This window comes from Macaca mulatta, chromosome 16, assembly GCF_049350105.2.
Source record: "Macaca mulatta isolate MMU2019108-1 chromosome 16, T2T-MMU8v2.0, whole genome shotgun sequence".
In the NCBI taxonomy this organism is placed as follows: Eukaryota; Metazoa; Chordata; class Mammalia; order Primates; family Cercopithecidae; genus Macaca; species Macaca mulatta.
Window position 1 is genome coordinate 5,368,171 of NC_133421.1, and position 11,100 is coordinate 5,379,270.

The window sequence follows — 11,100 nt, forward strand, 5'->3', positions numbered from 1 at the left end:
CATCTCTAAGAAGACTACACAGGGGACCAGGGCGAGACCTATTTCCCAGGCCTAGGCTGGGAGTGGGAATAGCAGGACTTAGAGAACGCAGCCTTTGGCTCAGCTGCAGCTCCCCTGGTCGGGAAGAGGCTATACTGTTAGGTAGTGATCTCCCCAGCTCTGAGGGTATGCAAACCAAAGCTAGATAGCTGTGTGGCACAGACAGGGGCAGAAACAGTCTTCACTGCAGTCCACTGAGGGGCTCATGAACAACCCCTCGTGCTGCCCCACCAACCTCTGCATCTGAGATGGCCACGTGGTGGGACTCGATGGTGGGCCTCCGCCAGGCCCGGGGGGAGATGTGGCTGGCAGGCCCCGTGGCATAAGGCCCAGCCTGCGCCTCCAGATAACTTCCTGCCGGCCGCTCCTGTAGGGAAAGCTTCCTGGCTGAGAGGCTAGGCCGGGCTGGGAGCAGTCTCGAAGTACTGCCAGGGATCACAGAGGCAGCTCTGGCCCGTGGCGGAGGGTCCACACCGTTTCTAGTAGGCTCTAGGCCACCATCTGCCTCTTCCAAGTGGGTCACGTCGATGGCTGCCACCCGTTCCACCAGCTCTGCCCGAGGATCCTGGCAGCAGACAGCTGGACCCCCCTCCATTGCTTCAGTCAAGGGGGCTCTTCTGCGTAGCCTTGTTGGGAAGCTGAGAAAGGAGGGCAGAGAAGGCTTCACTCCGGTGTGTCAGGCTGGCTACCGGGTAAGGTAGCCACAGCCCTGTGGGTCCCACCTCCACGCCTTTGCCCTGGCTGTTCCCTCTACCGGGATTGCCAACACCCAGCCTCAAGTCTGTCCCCATGAACTGAATGAATTCACATTGCTTCCGCTGAATGCCAGCCCCCTAGGCCTCAGTATCCCTGCTGGTAACAGAGGCAGTCACTTCTGCCTGCCGGCTTCACAGGGAAGCAGAGAGAATCTGATACTCTGGAGTCAGGACAGACAGGGGCAGAAGCCTGGAGGCCCAGCAGCACTGGAAGGGGCAGAACCCAGGGTCAGCTCAGCCCCAGAACAGCATGCAGCCCTGTGAGTCACGAGTCCCAACCCTTGACAGCCGAGCACTCCAACACTGCCTCCTGGAAGCTGAGCTAGACACTAGTAACTCAGAAGCCTTGCTGATGCTTCAGACCCACCCGCCTCCTCCAGGGAGCCCTCCTTGATGTTTCAGCCTCCTGTCCCCATCCCTCTCACTGCTTCCGGGAAGACTTCCCTGGGGTTCCCAACTCCAGCCAGCCCTGCCTCACTGACATCTGTCAAAGCAAGGGGATGGGCCCCGTGCGGTGGCTCACGCCTGTAATCCCAGCACTTTGGGAGGCCGAGTTGGGCGGATCACCTGAGGTCAGGAGTTCGAGACCAGCCTGGCCAACATGGCAAAACCCTGTCTCTACTAAAAATACAAAAATTAGCCGGGCGTGGTGGCAAGCACCTGTAATCCCATCTACTCGGGAGGCTGAGGCAGGAGAATCACTTGAACCCAGCAGGTGGAGGTTGCAGTGAGCTGAGATCGTGCCACTGCACTTCAGCCTGGGCAACAGAGCAAGACTCTGTCTCAAAAAAAAGAAGGCAAGGGGATTGGAATGAGGGGAATGAGGGTGAAACAGAGCATGATATCCCCTGAGACCCATGTTCTCAAAGTCACTGTGTGGTGGCTGCAACATCAGGGAGGTGACCCCCAGCCCTCATCTTCAGCCATGACCCTGGGCTACATCCTGACTCCGGACTGAACCCTGACACTCCGCCTGAGACCTCCATCTCTGTTCCAGGCTTGTAGAGCGCTGGCCATGCCCAACCTGGTGCCCCTCCCCCTGCTTGCGCTAGACTCTGCATCCTCTCAGGAGAAGGAAGTGAGTGAACTCCTGATCCTCCATCCTTCCTGTCTGCTGGTAACTTCCTCCGTACCCACACAGCGACTGAGAACAGGGATCTCAGGGAGACCCAGAGTGCGCATGGTGAAGGGCCTGCTCCACCCCTCATTCCCCATCCCTTTGCCTTGACAGATGTCAGTGAGGCAGGGCTGGCTGGAGTCCACTGGCCGCTGAGGAGCCAGGGCTGGGTTCCAGTCCTGCCTGCTGACCTACCAGGGGCCCTAGACAAGATCCTTCCCAACTCTGAGCCCCAGTCTCCCGACTTGTCCTGTGGATCCCCTGCCTTCCCAGATTTCCCAGGCTCACAGCAGGGTTTGGAGGTAGACTGAGGGTAAGGGTGAGGTCCACACCCCCTGTGCCTGGTACGCAGTGTGTTGAATGAGTGGAAGCCTGGAGGTGGTGGGGGCTGGTGCTGACATGGAGAAAGGAAGAGAGAAGGCTCCACACTGGGAACAGGAAAAGGCACGGAAGCTGGAACCCAGAGGAGTGAGAGGGAGTTGGTGAGGCTGGAGTATCAGGGAGGCCTCCCTGGAGGAGGTGAAGGAGGTGAGGAGGCTGAGTGAGGGTAGAGTATCAGGGAGGCCTTCCTCGAAGAGGGGGCAGGAGACAGTGAGTGTGGCTGTGACACAAGGAGGCCTCCCTGGAGGAGGTGAGAAGAGACACTGAGTGGGGCTGTGGCATAAGGAGGCCTCCCTGGAGGAGGTGAGAGGGACAGTGAATGGGGCTGAGACATAAGGAGGCCACCCTGGAGGAGGTAAGAGGCTGTGGCATAGGGAGGCCTCCCTGGAGGAGGTGAGAGGCTGTGGCATAAGGAGGTCTCCCTGGAGGACATGAGAGGCTGTGGCATAAGGAGGCCTCCCTGGAGGAGGTGAGAGGCTGTGGCATAGGGAGGCCTCCCTGGAGGAGGTGAGAAGAGACAGTGAGTGGGGCTGAGACATAAGGAGGCCTCCCTGGAGGAGGTGAGAGACTGTGGCATAGGGAGGCCTCCCTGGAGGAGGTGAGAGGCTGTGGCATAGGGAGGCCTCCCTGGAGGAGGTGAGAGGCTGTGGCATAGGGAGGCCTCCCTGGAGGAGGTGAGAGGGACAGTGAGTGGGGCTGGAGCTTCGGGGAGAGCTTGGAAACCAGACGGCATAGCGAGGAGGAAGCCAAAGCTGGGAACACCCTCCAGGCCCCGCCAGGCTCCTCCCAGCAGGTGGCCCACCCCTCTGCCCCGTCCCCTCACTCCACAAGCCATGTTTTTCCCTCCCGAATGTAAGTTTCATGAGATTAGGGCTCTCATCTGCCTTGTCTCCAAAAGATCACCAGCGCCTGGCGTGTGATAGGAACGCGATAAATATTTGTTGAATAAATGAGTGGTTGCCATAGTGATCGTTACAGCCCTGTCCCCATTAGACAGATGAGAAAGCAGCCACAGAGACGCAACCCCATCAAGCCTCAGGCCCCAGCACACATAAGAGAATGAACTCCAGGGCTGGGAGCTCCTGCTCTTTGGCCCTAGGCAGGGCAGAAGCCATAGGCTGCCCGGGCCCATAAAATTTGCATATTTCCTAAAGGTTGCCATTCCAGCAAAAGGCCATCCTCCTTTACCCTTGAACACCTTTCCCTGCTTTTCTTAGATAGGTAGAGGGAGGCCCAGCGGGTGGGGATGGGCCCGGAGTCACCCAGCAAGTCAGGGCAGAAGGGCTTCCTGTTGCAGCCTGAGCCCTGTTACCCGGTTTGGCGCCCAGGCTCTGAAGCCAGGCAGCCAGGCAGCACCCTTTCCTGGCAGGGAGCCCGTGAGCAGGTGGCCTCGCCTCTGTGTCTTGGGTTTTCCTCACCCGCAAAATGGGGTTCTAGTGGGTCTCACCTCACGCACGTGCTGAGATGCTGAGGAGGGAGTGCATGTAAGGCACTCAGAACAGGGCCGGCCACAAAGGAGGCACCGTAAAAGTGAGTTGTTGTGGTGCTGTCGCTATTGTGATTGCTGGGACACGCTGTGGCCCAGATGGATGCGCGGGCGGGCGGAAGGTGGCTGCGAGGGCTGACGTCAGGCTCTCCGTCCCTCCCTCCCGCCTGGATCAAATTCAGGTGACTAAGCGTGTCTGCGAGGGAGGCGGCCGCCGGGGAAGGCCCAAGGTTCTTGCCGCGTGTCCAGGAGACAGGGCCTGGCGCCCCAGCCACGCGTCTGCACAGGAGGGAATATGTGCACACGGGCTGTGGGCCTGGGGTGGCGGTGTGTGTCTGTGTGTGTTGTGGTCCCCACACAGGAGTGCATCTGCATGGAGATGAAAACCTCGGTGTGATGTGTGTGTGTGTGCAGGTGTGCTTATGTGCGTGTGTGCCTGCAGGTCTCCGTGTACATATGCCCAGGGTAGGGGGGTGACCTGCACCCCTGGGGGTCCTGGGAGCCTGATCCCAGAGCGCATATCTGGACTTTCCCCTGTAGTCACTAGGCCTACCAGCCTGGCACTGCCTGCTGGGCTGGATTCTGTGCCCCAGGCAGAAACCCAAGCCCATCTGGGGGCTCACGCAGGGGGTGTCTCAAGGCCCTTCCCAAGCTCAGGCCTCAGTAGATACTTTGTAGAAAGTTAATTCGGTGGATAATTAGGGCCATGTGGGCAAACAGAAAGATGGACAGAGAGGCTGGGACCCAGGCCCATGGTACAGCAAGGATCCCTATGGGCCTGGGCACTGGCTTAGTCCTGTGGCCAAGAATGGCCAGACTCAAGCCCTCCCTCTTTGGGAAAAACGACTTCAATCCTGTCCTCCCAGACTGGGGACCTGCTGCCTCAGACAAGTCATTGAGCCTCTTGGAGCCTCAGTTTCCTAACATGTGAATCAAACAGAGGGCCACCATCCTGCCAACTCCCAGGGCAATGGGACGAACAGAATGAGGTGTGGACACAGGAGTAGTTTGCGCCAGAGCCCTGTTGGGCGGGGATGTGGCTGTGTCTAGAAGCATCCAAGAGAGCCTTGATGTACAAGGTCCAACCCCACCTCCGCCCCCAGCTCCAAGATGGCCTGGCACATACCCACCACCCAGGTTTCTTCTCCCAGGCTGTGCCCCACCCCCCAAGTGTCTGGCCACTCCCAAGGAATGTGGGTCCCTGGCTCCAGACGCCCGCTTGGCCTGGCTTCCTCCTCAGGACATGCCCCATCCAGCTGCATCCCTCAAAGGAATCCCAGAGCAGGGCAGAGCAGGCAGACCCTGCTGCCATCCACGTGGGTTCGAGCAGCTCCGCCTGGGAGGACTTCAGGCCCTGGTCAGGCCTCATTCTGAGCTCTGGAAGGCTGCTGTGAACCCCAGTGCCAGGCCGAGGCAGGGGACCAGCTACGTCCAGGCGAGGGGATGGACAGCCCTTAACAGCAGAGGACCGAACAGAAGGGAAAGCCGCAGAGGTGGCGGCCCCCCAGGCCAGACACAGAAGGTGGTCCTCACATCCCTGGGCCGCCTCACTGGAGCCGTGTTTATGATCCTGACGAGTGTCTGGATGGCTCTGGCAACGGGTGCCCTCCGCAGCTCCCGCCCCCACCCTGGATGACTCAGTCCCCTTGAGGGAGGCCCAGGCGTCTGGTGCCAAGTCATGCTTGACGACTCCTGCTGTGAGGACACCCGCTCCCACCATCCTTGGGGAGCCCCCAAGCACTGATGCGGGCTCTTGCCTGACTCAGCACAGTTACCCCCAGTGCATCGTCCTGGCCCACCCACAGAGGCTAATGGTCCTCAGGCCTCATCCTGTGCCCCTGCTCATCCTCCACACCAGGTCTGTGCCTCCAGCCCCACTCTTTCCAGCTAGCTGCCGCCTGCCCCTCCATGTTCCCGAGCAGCTCAGATCCAACAGGGCCCAGATTCAACTCAGCATCTTCCCCAAACCTGCTCATCCTCCGTCTCCATTGCAAGATGGGTACCACATCCTCCCCATTCTTTTCTGACCCAGGCCAGCAATCCAGGAGCCGTCCTTGTCACTCGTCCTTTCCCTGTTGCCCATCCTCACTCCCCACAACCCCACACTTACTCTCCACTCCAGCCACACCACAGCTTCCCAAACTGCAGACTCTGTCCTGCTGCCAGGCCTCTGTACAAGCTGTGCTTCTGCCAGGAACACACCTTCCTCTCCTCTGCTGCCTGGAGGACAGCTCAGCCACTGCCTCTTCTGAGAGCCCACCCTGATCTCCCCACTACCAGCTGGGTGAACTCACAAGCCGAACCCCTTAGAAGTCCAGATTCCGACTACTGCTTCGTTCCCCGCCACATGGGTCTTCCCTGACTCCAGGCTCACACCTCCACCTCACCCTACCCCATCCTCCACACCGGTCGCTAGAGGGAGGATTTCCAACATGCAAATGTGGTTACAGTTCTCCCAGACCTGGCCTTCCAGGAACTTGGAATGTCAGGGACAGAGGAGCAGAAGTAGCCTCAGATTGGGGGTAAAGCGGGGGGGGGGGTCACAGGCTAGGAAGCCGCCAGGGACATGGACATCTGGGATGCAAGCACAAATAGTCACAGAGCACCTACTGCCTGCCAGGCTCTGTGCAAGCCTGTGTGGGGAGACACAGCAGTGAACCAAAAAGACCAAGTCTCTGCTCTCATATCGTTTAATTTCTCGTGGGGGCAAGGAGCAACGACCAAGAAAGCCAGTGATTCAGATACGATATGTCAAGTGGTACATACTGTGAAGAAAAATACAGCAGAGTAAGAAGGATCGAGAGAAAGGGGCTGGGAGATGCTGCTGCTAACAGTGTGGTTCAGGAAGGCCTTTTGGGTGCAGGATTGGAGCAGACACCTGAAGGAAGGAAGGGGGAGGAGGCGGTATAGCTATCTGGGGAAGGGCATCTCAGGCGCAGGGACCAGCAGGTGCAAACGCCATGGGGGGACAGTGCTTGATCCGTAAGAAGAACAGCAGGGAGGCTGAGTGGCTGGTGTGGAGTCTTCCCCACGTAAGCGGCACCTGACAGCAAGAGGAGTTACGTCTGGAGAGAAAGGCCCCTCATTCACTGTGCTGGCCTCAGGGATGGCTTCCTGGAGGAGGTGGCACCTGAGCTCTCTTCTGAGCACTCAGCAGGATTTCAGGACTGACGAGGAGAGGATGGAACTTCACACTATGCGTAGCAGAGTCATTTCCTGGCTGGGACTCAGGGCTTGGTTTGGGGGTGAGGGTAGCTTGGTGGACAGAGCCCAGGAGGCGCCCAAAGGCAGGTGGAGGTTGTGAGCAGGGGAGTGCCTCAGTTAGGTGAGGTTTAAAACGACTCCCGTGGCTGCTGTGAGGACTGACGGTGGGAGACCTAGGAGGAGGCGAAGCGTCCCCGGAGTGTGTGCGCCTGGGACGCAATGGAGGGTCAATTTGTATGTACTGGAGGAAAGAGGGCAGGGCTTGGGGCGGCCAGTGCCACTTCCCTGGGATCCTCCAGTGCACAAGCTGTGTGCCCCTCCCACACTCCTGTGCCCGCCCTGCAGACACCACCGAGGCACGGTCCTGGGGCCTGTGACACAGCCTTCTCTGCACAGCCCTGCAACGCCCTCAAGACTTGAGCACACCCCCTCCCCTGACAGGCACACGCCCGTGTCCGCGTGACCCGCCCTCACACACCACTCCATCCTGTCCTGCACCCCCCACGCAGACACAGGCACACTCCCGCGTCCACGTGACACACGCACACCCGCCTCCAAACAGCACACGCAGGTCCCCGCGCACGTGGACACCTCCCCCCAGCCACCAGCCCTGAGCCTCCCGGGCCGCGAAGCTGCGGCGCCCGCCTCTGCCGCCCCCTCTCGCCCCAGCCAAGGCAGGACCCAGCGCAGCCAGAACCGCGCGCCGCCGCCGCCCCATTCATCTCCCACCCCGCCCCCGGCTCCTGCAGGAAGACGCTCCGGAGGGCCGTGGGAGGAGCGCTCCGCGGAGAACCGCACGTGGGTGCCCCGGGCCGGGCCCACTCAGCACAGACGCGGCCTCCACCAGGAGCCGGGCGCGGGGGACGGTGCACCCGGGATGGATGCGGTCCGCAGACAGAAGCGGGGAAGAACGCAGACGGCGGGGCGCCCGCGGCGATGCGGTCCCGGCGGCCGGCGCAGACCCGAGCAGACTCCCCGAGGCACCCCGCAGACCCGGCCCCGCAGACAGAAGGGGAAGGATCCCCGCCCTGACCAGATCCCGGCTCCCTAGTAGACGCGGCCTCGCAGACCCCCGCCTCTCCCTTGCAAGCTCGGGGCAGGTGTTAAGGCGTTCGTCCTCCCGCTCCGAGCCCGCGTCCCCTCCCCGCCGATCCCTACCTGGGCGCCGGGCGATAGTCTCCGCGGCCCGGCGGGCGGCCCAGCTCGCTCCCCGCCCCGCCCCACCGCCTAGCTGGGGCCCAGATCGCCGAGCTCAGCCCGCGGGCGCCGCGGCTCCGGGCAGTGCTCGCTGCCCCGCCCACCGCCGCGCCCGGCTCGCGCTCATTGGTCGAGGCGAACGGCCCCGCCAGCGCCGCCCAATCGGAGCCCGGGACTCCCGCCCCCTCCTGGACTAAGGGTCCGCGGCGGGCGACGCCGGAGGGGCCCTCCCTGCCCTGCGGCGGGACCGACCTCGCCACGCCCCCGGCGTCCTGGGGTCCTCGAAGTCGCTCCCGGCCGCGGCGCGGGCGCTTCACCCGGGCCTGCAGGGGACGGTGCTTCCCCGCCAAACCCTTTGCACCCCCATCCCAGCCTGCGGGAGCCAGAGCGCCCCTCCCTCCCGGGCGAGGCGCGGTGCGTGCGAGGGAGGGGCGAGGCCCGGGGAGGAAGGCCTTGAACGGCAGGCCCAGGAGTGTAGCTTCTGCCGGGCGGGGGCAGGGAGGCCGAGAGGTGGCTTAGCATAGAGTGAAGTGCTTGCTCGGTGAGCAGGCGACAGGAATGGCCTAGCGGGGGCCGAGGGAATGGAGGGAAGTCAGCAGGACATGGTGACCTTCGCCGTGGCTGTTCCTAGGGACTCTGCCCCCACCTCTTCCCCTAATGCCTCTGCGTGTGAATCTTCTGGCACTACCACTTGCCCCATATCCTTCCCCCAAACCTGATCTCCTGTGTCCCTGTCTCGAAGTGGAGCCAGGAGCCTGGGAGTCACCTGCAGCCTCCCTGTTTCCTGCTCCAACCAGTCCATCTCCAGGCCCTGCCATGCTGCCTCTTAACTATACCTGGAATCGGCCCTCTCCTGTCCACCCCACTTCCCCTCCCTTAGCTCAGGCTACCACCATCTTGTCCCTGATGGCTGCAGGAGCCTCCTCCCTGGCTTCCAGCCTCATCCAGTCCCACCTCCTACTAGCCTTTCCCTACCTGGCAGCCAGAGCAAGTTTTCAGGAACACGAGTCCACCGAGAGGCATTTCCTGTGGCTCACCCTGAGAATAGGTCTAATCAAGCCCTGTATAACCTTACTCCCAGCCACCTGCCTGTTTAATGCCTACTCATCTTTCAGGGCTCAATTCAATCTTGCTTCTGCCCAGAAACTTTCTCCATGACCTCCCCACTTCCCAGCATGGGTTAGTCGCCCCACCCAGGTACTTCCTTGGCATCTGGTACCTGCCTTTTCCTCATCGGGACTGGGAGCTCCTCGATGGCAAGCACTGTGCCTGATTCGTCCAGCACACAGCCTGTCACATGGCATAGGTGCTCAATGGATGTTTGTTGAATGAATAATTCCAGCAACTTCTGGGTGTGGCTTTTGACCTCATGGTTCAGGATAGCAGCTAGAGCTCCAGCAATCACATACGCATTCCGGGCAGTGGAGTGGAGAAAAGGATGAAGAAGAGGGCAGAGGGTCTGCACCAGCTCTCTTTTCAGGAAAGTTCTCAGAAGTTGCCACATGGCACTTTCACATACACCACTCGAGCTTACTCATGTGACCAGACCCAACTGCAAGAGGAAGCTGGGAAATGCAGCTTCCATTCTGGGCAGCCACACGCCCAACCGAGAACCACGGACTGAATTGCTACAGGGAGAACAGATATCCAGACTCCACCATTGAGAGGGTGGAAAGATTGAGGGGCAGAGCTCGACTGTATGCCAGGCGCTCTTTACAGGTCTTTCCTCAACCCTACTAAAAGCTATTATTGTCCAGGTGCAGTAGCTCATGCCTGTAATCCCAGCACTTTGGAAGGCTGAGGTGGGCGTCTCATTTGAGCCCAGGAGTTCGAGACCAGCCTGGACCACATAGTGAAACTCTGTCTCTATTTAAAAAAAAAAAAAATGCTGTTATTATCCTTAACTCACAGAGGAGGCTTGGAGAGTTAAGCCGCTTCCCCCAAGGGCACACAGTGAGCTGTGGCAGAGCTGCAATAGAAACTTGTCTTTTCTTTGCACACCAGACAGGCTGGAAAGTCAGGAAAGGGTGTGTTCTAGGAGCTACTGGAAGGAAATCTTTCAACAAGGAGGGCTTGGACAACAATGTCAGATTCTGTTAGGCGAAGCAGGATATGGGGCCCAAGTGTCTGCTTAGACTTGGCAACCAGGACACTGCCAGTGACCTTGGCAAGGGCACCTAGGAGAAGTGGTTGGGGTGGAGGCCAACTGCAGAGGAAAGTGTGGACTGGTCTTTCTGGAAAGGTTGCAGTGAGGGGAGAGTGGGCAGAGCTGCTGGGGAACCTGGGCCGGGAGGAGGCAGAAGAGGGGAACAGATATAGGGGTGTGAGAATGGAGGTGGCTTCTGCTGGTCAGCCTCTGGGCTGGGTGGTGAGGCTGAATACAGAGGAGGGGCTCTTTTCTGCTCACTCGGAAGGGAAGGGGGTAGGAAGTGCAAAAGCAGGTGTGTCTGGAGAAAGAAGGGGGTGCGGAAGAGGAAGCTCCAGTTTTATAAAATCTAAGTGATGGATCTTGGTTGGGGAAGAGAGCAGAAGGCCAAGGCCCTGAGGGAGATGGCAGGGGCTGGCCTGTGTTGTCCAGTCCAGTAGCCACTAGTCACATGTAACTATTTAAATTAATTAAAAGTAAATTGGGCAGTCATGGTGGCTCCCACCTCTAATCCCAGCACTTTGGGAGGCCGAGGCAGGCGGATCACCTGAGGTCAGGAGTTTGAGACCAGCCTGGCCAACCAACATGGTGAAACCCCATCTCTACTAAAAATACAAAAAAAAAAAAAACTAGCCAGGCGTGGTGTTGGGCACCTGTAATCCCAGCTACTTGGGAGGCTGAGGGAGAGAATTGCTTGAACTCAGGGGGTGGAGCCTTCAGTGAGCCGAGATCGTGCCAGTGCACTCCAGCCTGGGCGACAGAGCAAAATTCCGTC

The 11,100-nt window shown here is 60.0% G+C and overlaps 1 protein-coding gene across 19 annotated transcripts in view; it reads right to left on the reverse strand.

Moving 5' to 3' along the window:
* The window catches only part of CAMKK1 (calcium/calmodulin dependent protein kinase kinase 1), a 35,249-nt gene extending 26,536 nt beyond the window's left edge, over positions 1 to 8,713 (reverse strand). For 12 of the 19 annotated variants that reach the window (XR_013405962.1, XR_013405961.1, XR_013405964.1 and 9 more), the window contains exons 1-2: positions 8,141 to 8,236; positions 275 to 677 (exon numbers count right to left, since the gene is read on the reverse strand). Coding sequence is in view for 15 of the 19 variants with exons in the window: in XM_077969991.1 (XP_077826117.1) it covers positions 275 to 634 (360 nt within the window). In the remaining 4 variants the exon portion in view is untranslated. Of the gene's footprint in view, positions 1 to 274; positions 725 to 2,359; positions 2,449 to 5,888; positions 6,138 to 8,140; positions 8,237 to 8,431 lie in introns of those variants that run through there. The other 7 variants (XM_028835899.2, XM_077969981.1, XM_077969987.1 and 4 more) reach the window with 4 other exon arrangements.
* Between the last annotated feature and the right edge of the window lie 2,387 nt (positions 8,714 to 11,100).